At 49.2% G+C, this 23964-nt stretch overlaps 1 protein-coding gene across 6 annotated transcripts in view; it reads left to right on the forward strand.

The window, feature by feature from the left end:
• The window catches only part of DPF3 (double PHD fingers 3), a 268289-nt gene that overhangs the window by 173891 nt on the left and 70434 nt on the right, over positions 1–23964 (forward strand). For all 6 annotated transcript variants that reach the window (XR_015252215.1, XM_025918480.2, XM_086709352.1 and 3 more), the window contains exon 7: positions 11092–11229. Coding sequence is in view for 5 of the 6 variants with exons in the window: in XM_025918480.2 (XP_025774265.1) it covers positions 11092–11229 (138 nt within the window). In the remaining variant the exon portion in view is untranslated. The remainder of the gene's footprint in view (positions 1–11091; positions 11230–23964) is intronic.

Genomic DNA, 23964 nt, shown 5'->3' on the forward strand with positions numbered 1-23964 from the left:
GTGATGATGACCGCAGGAGCAAAGTAGGCAGGGCAAACGAGCAGGGCTTTATGGATGAAAACCCTGCAGAACCTGGCAGAGGACAGATAAGATGTGGGGCACGGGGGAGAGGGAGGCAGCAACGATGACTCTTGAAGTCTTGAGCTTGGGTCGTATAGGCATGAGGGAGGCTTAACTAGAATGTGCTAGAGGAGGAGGTAATTTTGGAGAGTGATGGGACTTTGACATCGGAGATTGTGGAAACAGGACATGTGGGCAGAAATGTTTAACACATGCTAATGGACATTTGTTTCCCTGAAAGAAGTGGGGCACTTACACCAATATTGTAGGTGGAAGGGTGCCTACCTCAGGTAAGGGTCAGTGAGACATACTGGATGGGTCGGGACTCAGAAATAAAGCCTGCTCTGGGGTGCCTGGGTGGCTCAGTCAGTTAAGCATCTGACTTCGGCTCAGGTCACGATCTCACGGTCCATGAGTTCGAGCCCCGCGTCGGGCTCTGTGCTGACAGCTCGGAGCCTGGAGCCTGCTTCGGATTCTGTGTCTCCCTCTCTCTCTGCTCCTCCCCCTGTTCATGCTCTGTCTCTCTCTGTCTCGAAAATAAATAAACATTAAAAAAATTGAAAAAAAAAAAAAAAGAAAGAAAGCCCGCTCTGAATCCGAGGTGGCATTTATGTCAGAGATTCACCCAGAGATCCCGAGGGAGAGCACACTAGCCAGATTCCCAAATGTTGGGGGGCTGCCATGCTTTATGGTAATATGTCTAATTTTTTTTAACCTTTATTTTCCCCAGAAATGTTGACAATTATATTTATTACTTAAACGTTTACTGTATGATTAAAAGAAGACTTATATTTTGCCCTTTAAGTACATTAAGGATATGCTGGTGTAGGACTCACTAGAATAAGAAATGAAGATACGGCCTCTACAAGGGGCGCCAGAAGATGGTTCTTGAATCAGAAGTCCAGGACTTGAACCTGCGGCCTCGGGCAGATCCCAAAACCTCTCTGAGCTTTACTTTCTTCTCCTGTCAAGTGAGGACAATGAGCTTCACCTTACAGGGTTTCCAAGAGGGTTAAATGAGACTACGCATAAAAACAATTAGCTCACTGTCTGTTTCATAATTGTGCTCAATACTTACTTTCTTTATGCCAAGCCAAGAAAGGGTACTTATCTCACACCGAACTTGGATCCCCAGTTCTGGTCTGTGCACCGGCCGTCGGAGTTGGCAGGGACCAGAGAAGCCAGGGAGCATAGCTAATGGTGGACATTGGTTTATGTGCCAGTCACTTTATAGGGATGAGCTCATTCAGTTCTCAGAGCACCCATCTGAGATGCGAACTCTTATCATCCCCATTTTCCAGACAAGCAGACTGAGGTTTGCAGAGATGAAGTACCCTGCCCAAGGTCACACAGACAATGAGCTGACCCCGGAAGGCAGGCCCCACGCTTTCCCAGAACTCTGTTACCCTGCTTCTCAGCAGGGCAGGAAAGAGTCCCACTAACACATTTAATGCATTGATTTTGGGAGTTTCTGCATTCTCTGCTGGGGATCCGAAATCAGGTTATATAGTATTTAGAGATGAAAGGCTTGTTGCTTTATCTCCGTTCTTCCTGTTTTTCAAAAGCCGGAGTCACATTCATATACTGCAAATTCCTAAAATAAGCAGAATGCCCTCTGTCCGTGGAGACACAGGACTTGCGAATCACTGGCATTTGGTAGATCCTGGCTCTGGGCTCCTTCCTAATACACGGGTCAGTGCCAGGCCCCAAGGAATGTGGCTTTGAAAAATCAGGATGTTACATCCCACCCCTATCCCATCCCCCTGTGTTTCTGTCCGGAAGAATTCAGTTTAAAATAAGCACCAAGTGTGACCTCGAAGAAGAAATGAAGCCACAGGAAGGCAGCTGCTGACCTGGCTTGGTAGGGGAAGGAGAGGGGTGGAGGCAGCCCTGGGTGGATCCTTAGGCTGCAGCCTATGCTGGGTTTGTATCGGAGGTGAGGGACTCATTGCTTCAGGAGGCCTACGGGCCTCAGAGAGCCCAGAGCAAACAGAATCATGAAGTGCTAGAATCAAAAGACTTCCAGATCATCTGATTCAACTGTCCTGTGTTACAGATGGGGAAACAAAGGCCCAGAAAAGTATGGAATTTGTCCAAGGGTGCACAGGGGGTTAGTAGGAGAGCCAGGGCCTGACCCCAGGCCTGCCGAGGGCCACCCACACTGCTGGCCTCAGGGCTTCTGGGAGAGGAGGAGTGGTCCCCCTGGACCTGCCCAAGAGGAGCTTCTTGGTGCCTACACGTTGCAGGACCTGGACTATTCTTACCATTTGAGCTCAGTGGAGCCATCACTGGCTCTTAGAGTAAGGCCTAGGCATTTAAAATAGAGGAGGGGCACCTGGGTGGCTCAGTTGTTTAAGTGTCCAACTTCGGCTCGGGTCATGATCTCACAGGTGATGGGTTGGAGCCCTGCGTCAGGCTCTGTGCTGATGGCTCGGAGCCTGGAGCCTGCTTCCGATGCTGTGTCTCCCTCTTTCTCTGCTCCTCCCCTGCTCGTGCTCTATCTCTCAAAAATGAATAAACATTAAAAAAAAAAAAAACCCTTATGCAGTGTTAGAGTAAATTAAACGTGTACTTAAAAAAAAAATAGTCACAGGGTCATCGACTTGCATGAGTATGCAAGTCTGATGTGGTGGCTTTTTGAAGTATCCCTGAGTTTTGTCCCAAGCCAAGGCATGGCAGGGCTTTTCCCACTTGGAGCTTCTCCCCACCCTGGGAATTGGTTGTAGGTGTTCCTCCATCCCCCAGATGGTTCTGCAGAGGGAAGTCAGGAAGGTGCAGGGAGCCCCAAACATCTATGAACCGGTCTGGCAGGGTAGGAATCTCCTGTCAAAATGGCCTCCTTTTTGTATGTGTCCTGGGCCCAATGGGACATAGGATTCTACTCAGAAGGGCCGAATGGAAGAGAACTGGACGGCGGAATGATTAAGGAGGTGTGGGCAGGATAGAAGTGCTGACAAAGGGGAGGCGGAGCCCTTCTATCTGGGGTGCCAAGGAGCAGGGGGAGGACACGCGGTGCCCAAGACAGGGGGGAGTACCTGTGCCAGCACGCTGCCCAGGCAGGGACGGCAGGGCACAAACCCCCATCTTCCTTCTTCTCACCCTCTGTCCTCTTGCCAGTGCCTCCCGCTGGCCAAATGCCACAAGAAGCAGAGGGCAAGAGGCCATAGAAGTCAGCCCCAGGCACTGGGAGGGGCGTCGGATGGAGAATCACTAGTGCACCTTTCAGTCATGTGCTTCAAAGTCAGGCAGACCTGAGTTCAAATCCTGGCTCTGCCATTTAGGGAGTTGCTTCGATGCCCTAAGACTCCGTTTCCTCATCTGTAAAGTGGGGATGACAGTCCTTATCCTGTGAGCTGCTATGAGATTCAATGTAGGACTGTGTGCCTACCTCGCGGTCTGGAAGTGTGATGCTTTGGAGGCATGGGCAGAAGACGGGCACTGCTGGGTCGATTTTACAGATGAGGGAGTCGGGCTGCAGCGAGAGGGAAGTAGCATGCTCGCGTTGTATGAAAGTGCCACTGGGCAGAACTGGGAATGAGATGCGGCCCGGTGACTCCCAAGGCCCAGGCTTTGTCTCTTGGACGCTCATCCCGTAATTGCTTTCAGTCGCTGCTTTCAGTCTCTCGGAAACCACTGGCTCAGATACCCACTGCGTGCTCCAAGTTGGGCTGATGAAAATGTGCCAGAGTCATTAAGTTATCAGTGGGGAAGGCGGCTGCTTCTCCCCTGCAGGAAGGCTTCTGCTGTCTGCTGCAGCCGGCTTTGTTCACACAAACTGCCCCTGATTCTCCCCCCCACCCCCCGCGTCCTCCTCTGCCTCCTTGCCCCACTCTACTCCCCCAGATAAGGAGTGAGTGGGGTAGGATTGGGGGGGGGGGTGTGCTGCAAATATTCCGGGGCAACACTGAAGGTATTCATAACTCCAGACAGGAGGTCCTACCTGGAGACTCCAGCTCTGGATTGGGAAGTGGGCACACACTATTTCTGCAGCTTGACAGATGGATCCGCCCCAGGGGAAGGAGAGGGAGGAAGGCAAGCTGGACCTTCCTTATTGTCACAGCCGGTCCTCTCCACGAGCGCCGTGCCAGGAACACAAATCCAGGTGCATGCTTGCCAAGGTGAAAAGAAGGGCCTCAGGTTGTGCCCATGCAGGGTTGGCTGGTCCCTGGGGCGAGGGATTCAGAGGCGCGTGACGCAAAGGAGAGGGCCCTGGGGAAGGAGACTGGGGCGGGGGTGGGGGGGGGGGGATGGGGGCACAGCCCTCCCTGAATGCTTCAGCAGTCTTAGGGCTCGCTCTGATTCCGCACGGCAGAGAATTCCAGAGTGAGATTGCCGAGGAGGTAAAGGAGAGCAGATGGTTCTAAGACTTTATTTTCAGAGGGTATTTTCCCCACCCTCTTTTTCTTGCAACTCCATCACCCCTGACTTCAGAGGAGAAATGACTAGATACTCCCCCCCCCCCCCTTTTGGGTTTCTTCCCTCTGCCGATCAGCTTTGATGGCAGTAGTGATAACAGCCGACAATGGCTGACACTTGCTATGAGCCAGGCACGGTTTTAAATGTATTCTTTCATGAAACCTCACAATGTGAAGCAGATGTGCTGTTGCGATCATCCCCATTTTCCACAGAGGGTGCTGAGGCAGAGAGGTTTGGCACCTCACCCCAGATCACACAGGCGGTTGGTAGCAGACGAGGCAGGGATTTGAATCCAGGCAGTTCAGATCCAGGGTGTCCTCTCACCCACCACAGAGAAACCGTCTCTCTGAAGGCAGGCCCGGCCCAGAAGTAGGGCCAGAGGAGTGGGTGGCACAGAAATGACCACGGCTGCGTGGTTAACTTCTCTGGCCAGACTTCCTGTGTTACCCCAGAGGGGCCTTTTACTGCCACTGCAGGGCTGCTAGGGTCCTGTGTTCCACGCCACAGCTCCTGTCCTATCAGGGCTGTTGGGTTGGTTGTTTGGAGCAACTTAGTCCCTGATCTCTGGACGCCAGCCCTAGGTTTCCAGGACCAGGTACGCAACTTATGGGGCCCAGTGCAAGATGAAAAGGAGGGGCCCTTTGTTCCACGCCTATTTACAATTTCAAGATGGTGACAGCAAAGGATTAGCCCAAGTGTGGGGCCCTTCTGAGCATGGACCCTGTCTGAACGCACAGGTCACACACCCATGAAGCCGGTCCATCAGTGTTTGGAGCAGCAGGGACATAGAATAGAATAGGGCTGGGTTTTCCTTTTCTTCTAATCCAGTCAAAGTAGGATTTCCAAGGCATTTCTTTCCATCAAAACGTAGCAGTTTGTTCCAGATACAATTCCACCAAAATAAATCTCAGAACTCTTTTGTCCCTAGGATGAAGTCATTCAGTGGCCTGGCACTTGGGTTAGAAGCTTCGTTTTGGGGTCAGGCATCTTGCTGTATTATCTCCAATCCCTCCTAACCCTGCCTTTTAGACTCCCCCTCACTCCTGCCCCCTTCCCGTTGGCCTGTGAGGCTGTTCTGGGATCTGCCCTGGTAGAGAACAAGCCCCAGTCAGCCTCCCTGACCCACAGTCCCATCCGCCCCCCAGCCTCACTGGTGGAGTCATGCCGGAAGGAATGGTCTGTCAGCCCTGTCACCCCACCCCATTCCTCAGGAGCATCCTAGGCCTCTGCAGTCTTGTCTTGTCCTCCATGAGGCTGAGGATTCCCTCCTCAGCAGGCTGAGGTGGCCTCCTGGCTCTCAAATCCAGTGGTCTCTTTTCAGTCCCCATATTTCTTGACCCTTCTTAGGCACTTGACTTTATCCTGGCTCTGCCTCTGTGCCCAAGGCTACTCATCTGTAAAATGGGGACTTGGGTTGCCGTGAGCAAATTTACCTGAAGCACGAGAGCAAGCCTGGCCCATGGCACACAGTCAGTGGCTGTGAGCCGTGGCTGTGACCGGTGGTATCAGTGGTCCTGTCATCTGGAAAGCCTACCTCTTTAAAAAAAATTCTGGCATAATTTACATACGGCGTTATAATTAGTTTCAGGTGTACAATATAGTGATTCAACAATTCTGTATATTACCCAGTGCTCATCCTGATAAGTGAAGTCTTGATGCCCGTCATCTATTTCACCCATCCCCCCACCCACCTGCCCTCTGATAACCATCACTTTGTTCTCTATAGTTGAGTCTGTTTTTTAATTTGTTCCTTCTGTTTTGTTTCTTAAATTCCACACTTGAGTGAAATCATATGGTAGTTGTCTTTCTCCGACTGACGTTTCATTTACTGTACCCTCTAAATTAATCCATGTTGCTGTAAATGACAAGATTTCATTCTTTTTTATGGCTGAGTAATATTCCATTGTATCTATATATGCCACATCTTCCTCATCCAGTTATCTATTGATGGATACTCGGAAACCCTACCTCTTTGGCTTGTGTTGCTCCTTCAGGGCTGAATCTTTCTTAAAAAAAAAAAAGTTTCTCCTTCTCCACCGGATCCTTAAGATGCTGGTGTTTTCTGAGTTCTTTCCTCTGTCCACACCTTTCTTCTCTCTCTGCACGGTCTCTCCTCCTCCCCATATCCCTCACTTCCACCCTGACACCTCCCCCATCCACATCTCTTTCCCCAGTTCAGGGTGTTCAGGGCAACCCCAGACTGAACTCATCCTCTTCCTTCTTTAAATCTCGTTTTCCTCCTCATGCTTCCATCCAGTTGCCCAGTAGAAACCTGGGTGTTTTCGTTGCTTCCCTAACTGGCACCAAGTGCCAGCCGTGAGTTGCCCCGTGCTGGTCATTGGGGATGCAGCAGTGTGCAAACACGGGAGGGCCCGCTATGCTTGCTGCTGGTGGGAGACACACATATCGATCCATGATTCGTCCTAGGAAGGTAGCAAACTGGGATCCTAATTTTGATTGGAAAGACTTCCCTGGGGAAGGACATTTCAACTGAGATCTGAAGAATGATGAAGCATCATTAGGCAGATCGGGGCTGGGGAGCATTGTAGGCAAAGTGAAGAGCTTGTCCAAGGGCTTTCTGGTGAAAAGAAAAACGTTTAAGGAGTGGAAAGGCAATGGGCAGAAGGGCAGAGAAGGTGGTGGAATGTTGTGTCGGGTGAGGCTGGGGAGCCAGACAGGGGCTGGATGGTGCATGGCCAGGAAGGTGGGGGGTTACTATCAGTCTTTCTAGGCTCCTCCTTGCAGCTTATACCCACCCCTTTTCACCAGATTCCTTCTCTTTAACCCCTCTCCCATCCTGAAATCCTCATTGTTCACACATAGAAAATTAAAATAGCCTCTTGCCACCTTCAAATCCATCTTCTGTACTGTAGTCTTAAGTGGGATTTCCAAAATGTAAATCTGAGTAAGTCGGTCCTCAGGCTACAATCCTCCCCTGGCTCCCTATTTTCAGGACCAAGTCCTGCCCAGCTTTCTGGCTTGTTAGCTCCCTCACGCCACCCCTCCCCCCACCTTCCTGCGGGCTGTTCCCAAAGTTAGGCAGCCTGCGCTTTGGTGCCTGAGTGCCCTTGCCTCCTTTGTCTGTATGGTGGTACTCTGCTACCTTGCAGGCCACAGCTCACCCACCGCCTCCAGGAAGCCAATCCCCCACTCCGAGGCCGCTATGCTGGCCCCGCCTCCTGCCCGCGCGCATGCGCACACTACATTTGTTCCACCTCCCTCTTTGCATGTGGGTGTGTACATCTTCTCTGCCAGACTTTGAACTCCTGGCGGGTGGGGACTGTGGCTCCTTTACCTTTGTCCTTCTCATGCCACAGGGCTGGACACATATTGGATGCTAAATACACGTTGTCTTGAAGACCTGGTGATGAAGGAATACCATGGTATAAGCAGGTGGTGAAAAATGACACTCCATCAGGAGAGCCCTGTGTATAGGGACGAGGGTTAGGAGGCCAGGTTTCCATGATCTCCACGTACTGTCTGGTTCTGTTTCTTCTAATGACCAAGCGCAAGTCTCACTGTCCCCGCCTGCCACTTCTATCCATTCCAAAGGGCAGGTGCACCAGGGTGGGCAGAGTCAAGCCTAAATATAGTCAATCTTCTAGCAGAGTGGTTCTTAGACTATAGAGTATACCAGAATCACCTGGAGCGCTTGTTGAAGCAGAGATTTCTGGCTGCACCCCCAGAGTTTCTGATTCAGTAGGTCTGGGGTGGAGCCCAAGAATATGCATCTCTAACAACTTCCCAGGTGATGCTGATGGTGCTGGTCTGGGGACTACTCCTTGAGAATTTCTTTTCTAGCAAAAGGATTTGCTATAAAAATAATTACTCTCTATGGTGTTGGGAAAGGAGATACAGGAAGCTTTTTGCTTGGGTTTGGTTCTATAGGTTTAAAGACCTATTAGTATGAGATTAATGTGGATAGGTGGATCAGATTCTACACGCTTCCCTCCTCCCCCATCTCCTGGCTTTCCCACAAAGTGTTTCCGTGTTCATTCATCAGCTATTCAACGAATATGTTTTGAAGGTGTAATACGTGCATGGCAACATATGAGGCAGAGTTGTTGCTGTTAAGATGAAATTAGTATGAAACCGTCCTGAAGAGAAGTCCTCTGGTATAGACGTAACTATAATTCAAGAGATCAAAGAAGAAATGCCCACTCAGATGGGTAGTTCTTTGCCCAATCAGCGGAATTGTCCCAGGCATCTAGTTTTAGTGGGGATAAAACAATTTTATAGTGAGACCACATGACTGTGAAGATCCTGAAATTCTGGGGGCACCTGAGTGGTTCAGTCAGTTAAGCGTCTGACTTCAGCTCAGGTCATGATCTCATATGGGCTTGAGCCCCATGTCGGGCTCTGTACTGACAACTCAGAGCCTCTGGAGTCTGCTTCAGGTTTTGTGTCTCCCTTTCTCTCTGTCCCTCCCGGGCTCGTGCTCTGTCTCTCTCTCTCAAACATAAATTAACGTTAAAAAAAAAAAAAAAGATCCTGAAATTCTGTGATTAAGGAAGACAGTGATAATTGACACAACATGGCACAAATGCTGTGGAATTTGTAGCAAGGAGTCCCCAGAGTCAGCTGAGGCCTCCTCATGTAAATACTGATACTATTGTCCTTGTTTTTAATAAACATGTATTCTTCACCAACAGTGCTTGGTTACTTAGTGGATCTCTATCCGATGACCCCATAATTTGCTGTTTATTGACCTCAGATCATTGAAAAGGTTGAATAGAAAAAGCCACAAGCAGGCCCAGAGTGCGCCTCGGGGCCTCTTTAGGTCCCATTGCCTGTGTCAAATGGAATTGAGATGTGTGGTGTCATTTTATTTATTTTTTTGAAATATTTACGAGAGACAGAGAGGTGGGGGGGAGGGAGAGGGAGAATGTAACTAGCCAATTGTAGCACTTGAATTTATAGTTAGGTCACCATATAATACAGGTCACCAACTTGAATTTCAGACTCTCACCTTTTTAAGAAAGTCCAACCAATTGCTGAATTCCATTGTATGAGGTTAAGGGTCAAAGTCCCTCTTTTAGGAGGGTCGAGCACTTAAGATGTGGCAGACCAAGCCGAAGCCCCTAGCCCCTCGCTACCATTAATTGAGCATCTGTTATGTGCTGGATACTGAGTGAGATACTTTACATACATTATTTATAATCCTTCAAGGTAAGTAGTACTATTATCATCTTCAGATAAGAAAAAAGGCACAGAGAGATTATGTATCTTGTCCAATTTCACACAGCAAAAAACCTCAATTCATTTTTGGAAGTCAGCATAACCATAAAATTGAAACACGGTAGAAGATAGGTCAAAAATTATAGATCTCATCTCGTCTGAGTATAGATCAAAAATGCAAGATTAGAAAATAGAATGCAGCAGTATATCAAATAGATAATACACTCTCATTCTAGGAATACAAGAATGGTTCAATAATAGGAAACATTAGGAAATCAACAGAATTCACCATATCAACAAACTGAAGGAGAGGCGTATACTAGTAGATGCTGAAAGGGTGGCTGATCAAATTCTCCTGTAATAAAACTCTAAAACAGGAATAAGAGGAACTACCTAAATTTGATAAAGACTAAAAATTGGCCACATGTGTCATTGTAAACAGTGAACCACTAAATCCAACTTTGTTAAAAGTGACGGTGGTCTATTGTTAAGTTATTTAGCTGGACTTCTGCTTCTCAAGTACTGGGCAGCCAACCAATGGAAGTACACCTCTCTTCTTCTGGGCCCCACGATGCCGTATTTATGTTGCTTGGTGCCTTTGTCTCAGACTGTCCATGTGAGAGGTAGTGCTTGCGAGGACGCATTCCTAGATTTTGGGGCTCAGAGACTTCCTGGGGCTTCAAGAGCACAAGCTCTCAGATGCCACCTCTACCAATGATGCCTTGGCCTTGTGGTTTTCATGGCGGAAGTGGAATGTGGTTTTCTGGCACAAAATCACTGCACGATACATCAAAAATATCCATATAAAGCTTTTGTACTTTACAGAGTTTGCCACAGCGTAGTGGAAGGAGAACTGCATGGGAATCCAGGAGACCTGGGTTTCTAGTGGCTCTGCCACAACCAGTTATACGTTCCCAGCCAAATCGTTTAGTCTTGCTGGGCCTCACTTGCCTCATCTGTGCCACGGGATGCTGGACTGGATGGACTACCAGTGCTCTTTGACCTCAAAGTTATAATAATCATAAACCTTACCATGTGCCTGGCACTGTTGTAAGTGGTCTGCATAGAGGTTAACTCATCACAGCAACTCTATGAGTTCAGTACTATTATGATTCCCATTTTGCCTCTGAAGAAACTGAGGCACAGAGAGCGTAAATGACTTGACCAGGGTCTCACAGATAGGAAATGATGGAGCTCTTAAATAGTTCAACTTCCATCCTTTACTTCTCTGGTTTTTCTTTACCTGGGCCCATGTTGTTCATTGTGGTGTTTGTTTTGTCCAGCGGAGTTAAGGTTGTTGAGGGTGGGAGACGCTTTTTAAGGGAAACCCAGCTCTGGGGTAGATGGATGGGAGTCACTGCCTGGGAGAATGATGGCGATGGCTGCAGAGGTTGCTAATATTTGCCCTTTTCCCTCTTCTCCTCTTTTCTTGTCTAGTCTGTGGCAAGCGCTACAAGAACCGGCCAGGACTCAGCTACCACTACGCTCACACTCACCTGGCCAGTGAGGAGGGGGATGAGGCTCAAGACCAGGAGACCCGGTCCCCGCCTAACCACAGAAATGAGAACCACAGACGTGAGTTTCCAGTTGTTGGCTGGGGTAGTGATGAAGTGGGGTGGGGCAGTGATGAATTGGGTGGGCAGGGCCGTAGAGTGTTCTCTTCACCTCTGGTATCTTTGGTGGCACCCACTGATTGGTTTCAGTGTCCTGTGGTGACTTGGCTGTTTTAGCCCAGCCCCAGCTACCCCATGGGCCATCTAAGCCCCAGGTTTAGAGTAAGCTGGGCCGGATGACGCACCCAGTTCTGTTCCCAGAGGAAGGAGATGAGCGTTAAGGTACAAGGGAAACATTCTCACCTGGCCATTGTCAAATGCCAGACCTATCCCTCTTTTCCCTCAGCTCCAGAAGTTTTGTTCACAGATACCACCCTGCCTTGGGCATAGCCCTTGGGTATGTCAATTCAGATGGACATTCTAAACATCTCCTTGGCCACCAAGAGATGTGGGATAGTCTTGATTTATTGCCTTGGCTGTTATAAGGGTCACAATTTTGGTTCAGGGCTCTCCTGTCTTAGAAAAATAGGACCCTTGAGTCTGTATGCTTTCCTTGAGCACTCCATTAGGACGCATAATCTGGGGACGCTTGTCAAAAACTCAAAATGGGGTGGCAAGATGGAATCTTTAGGCCTTGCTTAAGATATGGGTCATTCTAAGATCATTAGGTGAAGAATAATTGTGGACATGCCATGTATTTTGTATTTTGTTCACAAGATTTTGTGGTAGGTGGTCTTAAAATGAACAATTCAATGTAATTAAAGGGATCAGACCTTTAAAAATATCCAGACTCTAGGATCTGAGGGTGACTCCTGTGCATTTTAGTCAATCAACTTAGTCAACAGATGTCCATCAGCTGCCTTCACCAAATATTTGAACTAATTAACATACTTTGGCCAAGACCTTTCTTCGGATTCATGTTGGTTTTGCCTAACCCTCAACCTCCTTTCTTCCTGTAACATGGCCTTCTGTATTAGTTTGCTCGAGCTGCCGTAACAAAATACCACAGACTGGGTGGCTTAAGGAACAGAAATTAATTTTCTCGCTCTTCTGGAGGCTGCAAGTCCCAGATCAACGTGTCATCAGGACTGGTTCCCACATAGGCCTCTCTCCTTGGCTTGCAAGTGTCTGCCCTCTCACCCCCTCTTCACGTGGTGGCCCCTCTGTGTTCCTGTACCCCTGCTGTCTCTTTGTGTGCCCAAATTTCTTCTTGTAAGGATACCAGTCAGATTGAATTAGGGCCCACCCTAACTTGATCACCTCTTTAAAGGCCCTCTCCTTGAATATAGTCCTATTCTGAAGCATGAGGAGGTGGGAGTTAGGGCTTCAACAGATGCATTTTGGGGGCCCCAATTCAGCCCGTACGCCTTCTTTAATTCTTACTCATTTGCAAGATTCAAGTCTTTCATGCATGTGACCGACCTTTATTTTCTTACCTGCTGTTGTCATCTGGATAGAACCTGGAAAACCCAGCATGAGTGTCTGACAGAGCGTCTCCCCTTGCCAGCTTCTGAGTAATGCTTAGCTCTCTCTCTCTCTCTCTCTCTCTCTCTCGCTCTCTCCTCCCCAGGGAGAGGTTCCCTTGGTCCAGTCACACTCATCTTTCAGAAAGGAACATGCACAGGGCAGCTGGCATTTGCGTCTCCCCATCTCTCCTCTTATCCCTTCTCTGATCTAAGTGGCCCAGGCGTACCTATTGTCTCCTACCGCAAGGAGGCCAAGAATGAGCTCTTTCGATTTGGGTCGCTATCTGGAAAGTATTTATTAGCCACAGTTGCTCTCTCTGAAGTATTTGTTAACTTGGTATTATTTCCCACTCCCCCCAGCGCTGGCTTATCTTCTTGACATCCCGTCTCAAATGTCAAGCCATTTTGTCCTTGTGTTGTGGTTTACTCACGCTCTAGGGTTCGGAATGCTTCTCTTTCGTCTGTGTCTCTTTTGTGTGTGTGTGCATGGTGATGGCAACAGCGGAGGAAGGTTCCTCGTGGTCCCCCCAGGTACGCTGCAGGCCCTGAGTGGATCAAGGAAATCTCTTCCTTAGCCATCCCTGCCATCTCCCCGATGCCCCCACTTGCTCGCTGTTGACTTCCAAGATGGGCACTGCCATAGTTTCCTCTGTCCACCAGGATCTCCTCGTGTACTCTTGTGAGTCGGTGTCTTCTGTCTCCTCCTGTCCTCTCTGAGAGGCCAGATGGCCATGCTTGGTCAGGAAGCTGAGTCTTTCCTCCTCCTAGATGGAGATGTGTCCACAATCTGGCTGTGCGTTCTCTCTGTGGGCTTGTCAGTGAGCCTCTTGGCTCTAACTCCCATCTACCCTTCTCCTTGACACCTGCAGGTGACAAACTGAGTCCTTCAAAAAGGGTCATCTGACTACCCAAGGGTTTTAAGCTGCATAAAAAAGAGTAGCTGTCCCTAGGCTCATCTGGGGCCTCCTTACACGAGGAAGGTTCCAGAACCACAAACACCTTTTCAACAACATCTCTTCACAATGCCTCTGAGAATTCCGTGATTAAATCCAGTTTTGCTAGCGAGGAGGAGGAGGGTGTGGCGGGAAGGCCCTTACTGTCCACAGAAGCCATCCCTTCCCTCTTCTCCAATTTCTCTGAAGAAATCTAAGAGGCAGCAGCTCTTCCCAGGTTCTTTGCACCACGCACGCCACCAATCTGTTTGCTGCTCCGAATGTCTGCTCTGTTCCCTCCCACATTCCCCTGGTGAGCAGCCCCCCAACCACTTTCCCGTGAGCACTAATTGCCAGCATCGTTAATACCCAGTCATTAGCTGCTCCCACTGTTTGGGGGTGGGGGTGGGCTCCCATCCATCCTGCCCCTAAATGCCACTGGGGCTGTGTGGTGAATTGAACGTGACAGTGTCTGAGGTCTCAGCTTTGTGATCCTCCCTTGGCGAGGCTTTTGGAGTGGGGGAGGGAGGCAGGAGAGTTTAATCCAAGAGGCTAATCTATAGATCCCCTAGGAAAAGTTCTGGATGCCAGCGAAGTGGGAATGCTGACTTTTCCCTCTTTAGCAGAACTGCAGGGTGGCCCAGCTGCTTGTGAGCACACACAGGCCTGTGGGGAAAACAGCCCTACAGACTCCGGAGTTTTCTGTGGCATGGGCATCTGCGTTTGTACCACCTGCAGCGGTAGAGACCTTTTGACTTTGGTCCACCTGCCGTCCCTTGCCGCACCCCCTGACTGTGTCTCCAGCCAAGCCATTGCTCATGCCTGTGCCTGCCGCTGCTGAAAGGGCAGAGCGGAGTGCTGGAGCCAGCACTGACCTCCCCTCACCCCCCAGCCCCCAGCTGCCCTGTGCTGCCAGCTCAGCAATTGACTGCCCCCCACCCCCCACCGGCTGATGTTCTCTCGCCTTTGTTCCTCTCCTAGTCGCTCATTTTCTCCTGAGTATACACTTCTTGTCTCTTCTCTAGGTTTGTCCCCTTTCCTTCATGCCTTTGTCTCTCTGCCCCAACTATAGGTAGCCCTGAGATGCTTGGAGCTCCAACATTCACCTTGGCACGTAGTACTTTTCTGTTGGGGTCTTCCCCGCCTAAGCGGCCCCCCCTTCCCCTCCCCATGTGAGGTTGGATTCTTCTTTCTTCTTGCATTTCTTTGATCACCCCCGTCTGCTTTCTAAAACCGAGATCACTGTGTGTATGTATGTGTGTGTGCACATATGTGCGTGTACATACAGGTACACACGCACACAGACTACATGTATATGAGTACAAGGAGGGAGTGCTTGGGCAGGTTGGGATTCCACGTGGTGCCACTCAGAGGCATTCTTTTGTGGGGGCGCCTGGGTGGCTCAGTGAGTTAAGTGTCCGACTCTTGATTTTGGCTCAGGTCATGATCTCGCAGTTTGTGAGTTCAAGCCCCGTATCGGGCTCTGTGCTGACAGCATGGAGCCCACTTGGGATTCTCTTTCTCCTTCTCTCTCTGCCCTCCCCCACTCATGCTCTCTTTCTCTCAAAATAAATAAATAAACTTAAAAAAAAAAAAAAGAGAAGCATTCTCTTTTGACTTGTGAAAGGTACCTGGGTAAACAGCCCCAGTGGGGCCAGGGTAGCAGAGAGCACTGGATTAGAATTCAAAACTCTTTTGACCCATGCTCACAATATCAAAACTCTTCTTGACTTTCCTTTTATCTTCTATGCAGAGTGAGAATCTACTAAAGATGATGTTTTCAAGGTACTTTTCTGTGAGGTGGGGTGGGGGTGGGCATTTACGAGGCTCTGGATTCGAATGGAAACGCTGTAAATAACTACATTCCATCTAATACATTCTTCTGTCTGTCCATCCATCCATCTATCCATCTATCCATCTATTCATTGGTTTAGTATCGCTGTGCTAAATACTGTCTTAATCCCTGTCCTCGAGAGCTCACAGTCTTGTGCAGGAGTGTGTAATGGAGTACATATAGAATTGTGAAGGGCAGAAGGTCAAGGGCACAGTACACTTTCTACCCCTTACGGCAGTGGTGCTCCAGGTGTGGCATCAGCATCACCTGGGAACTTGTTGGAAATTCAGATTCTTGACTCCAGGAGACCTGAAATAGAGACTCTGAGGGTGGGGCTCATGATCTGTGTTTTGGAGAGCCCTCCAGGGCATTCTGGTGCCCACAAAAGCTTGAGAACCACTGCATTAGGGGCTTTGCAAACGCTTTGCTGAGAAGGTGACATTCAAGTTAGCTCTGGGAGAATGAAGAGGAATTTCCCAGGATGGGGAGAGGGCTTCCCAGGTAGAGGCAAAGGCAGGGGGCATGAAATAGCATGATGCCTCAGACAAGGGGTAGTAGTCTGCTCTGACAGTGGCATTGGAAGAACGGTGGGAAAGTGAGCGGGAGCCACCATTGGACGTGACTTCTATGCCAAGCTGTGTAGCTGTCATCCTGTATGAAAAGGAGAGCCACAGTAGCAATTACTAGAAGGCAAGGACAAATGATTTATAAAAAAATTTTGTTTGGCATATTATTAATTGTCACATGGAACATCTCTTTTACCTAATAGCGTAAATGAGTATAAAATGTTCTCTATGCCATACTTGGAGCTCCTAAGAGGAAAGTGCTTTTTAAAATATGGATCTATAAAATTTATTTCAAGCCTGTTTCTCAGGTCCGTGGAATGGAACTTGGGTTGTCCTGGGTCCTTGGAGGTCTCAGTCTTCTGCATAATGATGGTGTGCCTGGCACATAGCTGGGCTTTCAGTATCCGTCAAGAGCAGAAAAAGCCCCACCCTAGCGCGCCTTTGGAGGGCATGTTGTACCGTGTAGAACTGGAAGAGGAGAGCTGAGTTGATTAAGGGTAATGCCGGCTGATTAGATAATCTGAAAATTAGTCTGATAATGTGCAAATTACCTAAAAGAAGCATATGATGTCATTGCTACACTGATGGGAAAGATCTAACAGATGTTAGTCTCCTGACATTTCTGTCCTCTAGCATATGGCCCGAGGGCAACGAGTAGAGCTTTAAGAGAAAGAGTGAAAATTACCTTCGACAGAAGCTTGAGAATTTTGGATCACGCTGAAGGTGCCTGCAAAACCACGAAGCACACACAACCCACCACGTACCCAACCTTGATGCAGGAAATTCAGCCTTTGTTACAGGGGAGAGAGAGGAAAGATCAGAAACAGGGCTCTGTCGGGAAGAGGGAGCCACTTTTCACTTCCTGAAGAGCAAATTTGGAAACTAACAACAGGTGTTCTTTAGGTGAATTATTATTTGACGGAACAGTTCGTAGATTACGAAGTGAAAAGAAACCTGAGGGGTTGCTCTGGCCTTGAGGGTATACTTGGAGTTAAGTTTTCAGACCTGCAGTCTGGGAGAATGGAAATGGAATTGGCCAGGCTAGGGGGTGTGAGTCATGGCCCTGCCCCTCTGCCATCTTGTGTGTGTGTGACTGTGGCTCAGTTCCTCACACTTCTTTGCTCCTTTGTTGCCTCCTCTGTGAGATGGAGAGAATAACCAAAGTGACCTCATGGGGTTGCGTGAGTCTGCAGCGCGATGATGTGGGTGTTGGGCACCATATGCCTGCACATTGTGAATGCTCCTATCCCATCTCTGTGCCGTTCGGACCGACAGAGCATGTCCATGACCACAGATGGCTAATCTGAGTCGGGGCCTGTCTGTGGCCGTGTGATGCCAGGACGCTAACTGCCTGTAGGGGTCTCGGTGGCGTTGGCGGAGCTATCAGAGCCTGGCCGGGCCCTGGCGCCCCCTCCCCGCCCCCCGCCCCTTGCTAAACCTTAGCTGTAGGACACCAGTCCTTCAGCACAGGCCAAACGTGAGCATTTATTGAGCGCTTACTGAGCCTGTGACCACTTGTGGGGCTCCGTCGAATCAGGCCTCTAAAAAAGCGAAAACGTGCCGTCTTCGCCCTAGGACAATTTCTGGTTTAATTGGGGAAATAAGATGGATGCAGGAAACCCAGCGGGAGGAAGCTGTGGAACGAAATCTGGCCAAGTGTAGCATCCCTGTGTTTGCCGTCCCATTTCCCCAGGACAGGGTCTCCACCCACCAACTTGCCTTTCTGTGAGCCTCTTTCATTTCTCTCACACTTTGGGCCTACTTACCTAGAACGTTCAGGTAAGGAGATGAAGGAGTCCCCTGTCCTGAGTCATGACAATGACAATAATACTTGCTGACATTCCTTGAACGTGTCAGACACCGTGCTAGGCGTGCCACGTTCGTCTCAGTCATTCCTCACAGCAACCCTGTGAGGTAGCTGCTGTGTGTCCCCTAGAGGACACCAAGGCACAGACTCCACCTGATGTGCTCAGGGACTCGGAGCATGAATGCGAATTCTCCGGTCACGTGTCACCTCTTGGGAAAGTTTACTGATGTAAGCCTTTGATTTTTTTCCCCTTCCTTTATCAGAAGCTAAATTATTTCACATAGGAGAAGAAAGAGGGGGAAGAAATGACAGAATACCTAATTGGTGCCAGGTCCTTCACACGCATTGTCTCGTGTAGAGTTCGTAGTCCGTGAGGCACATGCTATTACTCTCATTTTGCACAGGAGGAAACTGAGGCTCAGCCAGGATGAGTATCTTCCCCCGGGTCACACGGAGAGCAAGATGGAAAGCTGAGATGTGAGTGTGCTTGAGTTGGACACCTTTCAATTAAGTCAAGACATTGGAACCCCAAGTGACGGATCCTAATCCCAAAGATGAGATCTTTGTCACAGTTCTAGCGACGTCCCTCAATTTTCACCTGTAGGCCAATCGTGAAGTGCATCATATCCAATGGTGGCTTTTCAAAAGAAACAGATGTATTAATGGGTACTCATCTTAGACTGCCTAACGAAATACCATAGGTGGCTTCAACAATAGGGATTTACTTCTCATAGTCTTGAAGACTGGAAATCCAATATAAAAGTGCTGGCAGTGTCAGTGTTGGGTGAGGACTCTCCTCTTGGGTTGGAGATAGACATCTTCTTACTGTGTCCTTGCATGGCTTTTCCTTGATACATGTCGGGAGAGAGAGGCAAGCTCTCTAGTATCTCTTCTTATAAGGCCGCTAATCCCACCATCCTCATGACCTCATCTAAACCTACTCACCTCCCCAGGGCCCAACCTCCAAATACCATCATGTTGAGGTTAGGGTTTCAACATATGCATTTGGGGGGAGACACAATTCAGCCCCTAATAGGCACATTTAATCTTTAACACTAACTTTAGCTGTTTGTGGTATTATAGGAACCCCCCCCCCCATTACAAATTCTGCTTGCGATTTTATTTTGTAAATGAGTCTTACTCTAGAAAAAAAATCATACATCACTTAGTTCAGTAATTTTCTTGCATCTTTCTCTCATTTGTGTCTCATGCTCTTTTCTAGCTCTCCTATCTATCTATCTATCTATCTATCTATCATCTATCTATCTATATCTCTATCTCTATCTATCTATCTATCTATCTATCTATCTATCTATCTATCTATCTATCTCTTTCTGATGCCATTCTTTAAAAAAACTAATGCTGTGCCTAAGGTAGAAATCCTAGGATTCATCCTTGGCTTTGTTTTCCTTCACAACTGTATCAGCTTCCCCTCCAAAAGGTATTCCACATCTGTCTTCCTTTCTCCATCTCCTGGCCTCCACCAGCTCCTTCTTGGATCACTGCAGCTTCTTTATTGGCCTCTCAGCCTGTTTTTACCTCTTAGAGTCTATTCTCTATGGAGTAGCCAAAGTGATCTTTTTTTTTAATGTTTATTTATTTTTAAGGGAGAGAGAGAGAGACAGAGTGCAAGTGGGGGGAGGGACAGGGAGAGAGAGGGAGACAGAATCAGAAGCAGACTCTGGGCTCTGAGCTGCCAGCACGGAGCCTGACGTGGGGCTCAAACCCATGAACCATGACCTGAGCCGAAGTTGGACGCTTAACTGACTGAGCCACTCAGGCACCCCAAAAGTGATCTTTAAAAAAAATTTTTTTTAAGTTTATTTTTATTTATTTATTTATTTATTTATTTTTTCAACGTTTTTATTTATTTATGGGACAGACAGAGACAGAGCATGAACGGGGGAGGGGCAGAGAGAGAGGGAGACACAGAATCGGAAACAGGCTCCAGGCTCCGAGCCATCAGCCCAGAGCCTGACGCGGGGCTCGAACTCACGGACCGTGAGATCGTGACCTGGCTGAAGTCGGACGCTTAACCGACTGCGCCACCCAGGCGCCCCTTTAAGTTTATTTTTGAGAGAGAGACAGACTGCGACCAAGGGAGGGACAGAGAGAGAGGGAGACACAGAATCTGAAGCAGTTCCAGGCTCTGAGCTGTCAGCCCAGAGCCTGACGTGGGGCTCAAACCCACAGACTGTGAGATTATGACCTGAGCAGAAGTCGGACGCTCAACCAACTGAGCCACCCAGGTGCCCCAAAGTGATCTTTTTAAAGTATAAAATAGACTATGCCATATTCCACTCTCAAAACTTAAATCACACTTGAATATGATCCAGGTCTCACCTTGAGGGCCTGCATTTTTGCTTCTCACAGTGCAATCAGCAGCTTCAACATCAGCTAGGACTCAGGTGACCAACTCATCCAGGTTTGCCCAGGACATTTCCACTTTTAGACTGAAAGTCTGTGCCCTGGGAACCCCTCAGTGCCAGGCAAACCTAGACTGTAGGCTACCCTGTGGGGGAGCTTATAAGAAATATGGAATCTTAGGCTCCAAGCCAGACCTATGAATCCTAATCTGCATTTTACCGAGATTCCCTAAATGGTTTGTTTGCACGGCACTCAACTTTGAGAATCCTTGCCCTCCAGGGCCTGCCAACCTCTGGGCCTTGGGCCTGCCAAGCTCTGACGTGACTTCCCACGGGGGTATGGTTTTTGAGCCCATCGTAGATCAGTAGCAGGCGGGCTTGAGCCGCACTGCCCGGGTGCAGAGCCAGTGGGGCCACTTACTAACACATGACCTTAGACAGGCCACGTAGCTTCCTTGTGCCCCAAGTATCACGATGTAAAATGAAACATTAATGCATCTACCTCTTAGGGCCATGTGAAGATTAAATAAGACAATTCGTATGAAGTGCAGTATTAACAGAAAATGTATGTGACACACGTGTGGTGTTAGAGCAGTGGTTCTCAAGCTTGAGCACGTCAGAATCACCTGTTCCTTAAAAAAGAGACTGCTGGATCCTACCGCACAATTTCGGAACCAGTGGGTCTGGCGTAGGGGCCTAGAATTTGCATTTTTAACAAGTTCCCAGATGAACCACTGCCTTAGAGAAATCCACTTTTTGGAGACTGATGTTCAGTCTATTTTATCTTGTCGATTCACTCAGATGACTAGCCAGGAACCCAGGTTGCACTATTAAATCCACGGGATAAACTTGGTTTTCACTCTTTTCCTAAGGCTCCGGCCTACCCATGGCAAACATGTCTGTGGCTCCCAGCACCTGCTTCCTGGCCTGCTTTCTGGGTGTGTCCCCCATTGGGGCCCTCATCCCTGGGCTGGGCTGCTCTTTGGCTCTGTAGTCTCTTGCCTCGGTTGTAATCCTCAGGTCTTACGCTTGAGGCGCATCCTTTTCCTTTCCCTGAGTACTGTGTTTCAGTCTCGAGAACCTAGAAAATGCTGGTCCACTGTGGGCAGCTGGGGTTGACAGGTACCTGCGCCCCCTGGAGGTGGTGGGGAAGAGGTGTGGAGAGAGGCAAGGCTGGAGCAAGAGAGGAAGGGGGCTGGCTGAATTCTAATATCACAATAATAATATCCTGACAACTTAAACGGACGAGGCTTATCCTGCTCTAAAGCACCGAGATGTCCTGCAATTCTCTGAGGGGAAGGACACCACTTCATTCAGAGCCCTGTTGACATAGTTACTCCCAGATTAAACGTTTTTCCCTTCAACTGACTCATTTGGTGGCAATAACAAGTTGCCACGCCAGGGCATGAGCTGACCCATATGACCTTCCACTGAAAAATTGAAATATCTCCTTGTGCTTTCCCTAATCAGCACCGAGAAAAGTAATCAGCTTTGCTTGGTCTTTTCCTCGCTTTTCCGAAGCGTCAGTGACAGACTCAAAGTTGCCAGCCTGGGGCTGCAGCACAAAGGACATTACTGATGGGTCATGTGACCATCTGGCCCCAGAATGGGTGATGTGGTATCCAAATTCCTGGCGAACTGCAACTCTAAGCAAATAACGTCTGTCAGGATGGAGACATAGATGTGAGCAGACATGTCTTCTGTTTTTACGGCACAGTGTTTAGGGGTAAATATTATCAAGGTGTGTGTCTAATGGTCTGAGTTTTGCACTCCATAAAGATGGAGGAAAAGAAGGTAGACGCAAGGAAGGGTGAGGTGACTGACACCACACTTAAAACTTTGATAAAGATCCTGCAGCCATCCAATCGCAGAGTAAGATGGCCTGTTTTCTCTCTAGCTGCTGCAGGGCCCCTGGTGAGAGACCAAACATGGGGTTCAAGGGGCTATGGGACCAACGGAGTCTGGGAGTTCTTAAGTCCTTCCTTCCTGGTTTTCCAAGAAATGCCTCAAGGAAAGGGTTCCCGAGGGAGGGCGGGCCCAGTGGCTTTCTCCATCACAGCTTTATACTCTCTGATGGGCCTGCCTGTTACTTCTACTGCTCCCTCTTTCTGTCCCCGTTATGAACAGGACTGACACTGGCAGTGCCTTAGAACGGTCACTTGGTCCTCAGGGGACACTTGACATCCACTCCACTCCTCGTCTTTGCCTCCCCTCTGCCTGAGTTTTTTCTATGTCCAAAAAGCCTCTGTGAAGATCGTCCATCCCTTTCGTTAAGTATTTGTTGCCAGTGCTGGGTCAGTCGCTGTGCTGGGTGCTGGGGATTCCGCGATTAAAGACCCCGCTCAGGGAGCTCACGATGAACAGGGAGAGAGACATGGCCACAAGCAGAGCACATGAGGAGATGCTGAGCTCCCCTGGTTTGAAACACCTCACTTTTCTGATCCTTCCTTCACTCTCTCATAATCATCAAATCATAGGCCGAAAAGGGGCCTTACGATGCCAGCTAGTATATTCTCTTGCCTCTAGAAGGGCATGCACTCAACCCCTGGCCCAGAGAAATCTTCCCGCGGGCAGAGGCCTCTACTGCGCCTTTGTTCAACTGGCTTCGCTTCCAGCTTTCTTGCAGCACGCACTGCCATTTCAGCTCATTCTTCCTCGTGTTGCCCTGAACAACATGGACTGTGGCGAACGAGGCCCGTCCATAAACGTGGAGACTCACTGAATCAGCCCTTGGCCTTCGTTTCTCCCGGCGGACTAATCTCAGTGCCTGGAATCACTCTGCATTAGCAGCACTGTCTCCTTAATCCTTACCATACATTCACTTTGTCCTCGGTGCTAGGTGGCAAAATGGCCCGTGAGGGAGAGCGAGTTCTCTGCGGTTGAGGACTCTCATGGCCTAACGGGCGTGTGGGGAGTGGACCCCGGAGTCTGTTTCGCTGCCAGGCTCCCCAGGCCCCTTGCCTTTCCACGTTCAGGGAGGAAGGCATCGTTCGTCTTCCTTCTGGAGCCCTGGGGTGGGGCCCGAGTTGCTGTTTGTAGCCAAGAAGAACCGGCCTGAATGGAATCCCAACATTTTTATTCCTTGGATCTGTAGGATTTATTTTTTCATCAGTTCTCGGGAAGCAGTGAAAAAAGGTGTCAGGCCTTGGGGATAATTTATATGAGTAAACACGTAAGGAGTAGGGTGAGCAAGAGCATGAGAATTAAGGCCATTTATCCAGGCTTTGAGACTCTGTTTGCCCTCTGGTCCAGCCTTCCCCACAGTCTTTATCTTGCTACTTTAACCCTCTCCTTGCTCTGCTCTGTGTGGGCCCGCGCAGATCTCTGTGCAGCTGCCCCAGCGGCCACCCGCTCCCTGCCCCTCCCACGGCCCTCATTAAAGGCTGGGTACAAGGTAGCAGGATGTGGCGGTGGCCTCCAGCTGAGGCCTGCTCGCTGATTCTGAAGGGAAGGCACGTTGGCTCACACCCTCCCTCCTCGCCTTCCCTTCCTCCCCTAGCCCGGCCTGTCCCGTGTGTCCTGTGTGGCCAGCCTGGGGCTGCCTTTCCGCTCTCCCTCTTTCCTCTCCCCTTTGCTTTACTCCGTCCTCTGAAGATGCGCTCTGCACAGCCAAGTGGCACCGGCTAGGATGCTTTACACTTGAGAGATGAAGTAATAACAGGTGGCAAGACCAGAGGCTGCCAGAGCCCAGGATTCCGGTTGCCATGGAAACAGGTCAGCCCTGCGGAGGGATGGGAGCTGTCAGCCGTGGAGGGCGGTGGGGGAGCAAGTGAGAGGGGCGAGGCA

The sequence above is a fragment of the Puma concolor genome, chromosome B3, assembly GCF_028749965.1.
Source record: "Puma concolor isolate L17-30 chromosome B3, mPumCon1.1.hap2, whole genome shotgun sequence".
Classification (NCBI taxonomy): Eukaryota; Metazoa; Chordata; class Mammalia; order Carnivora; family Felidae; genus Puma; species Puma concolor.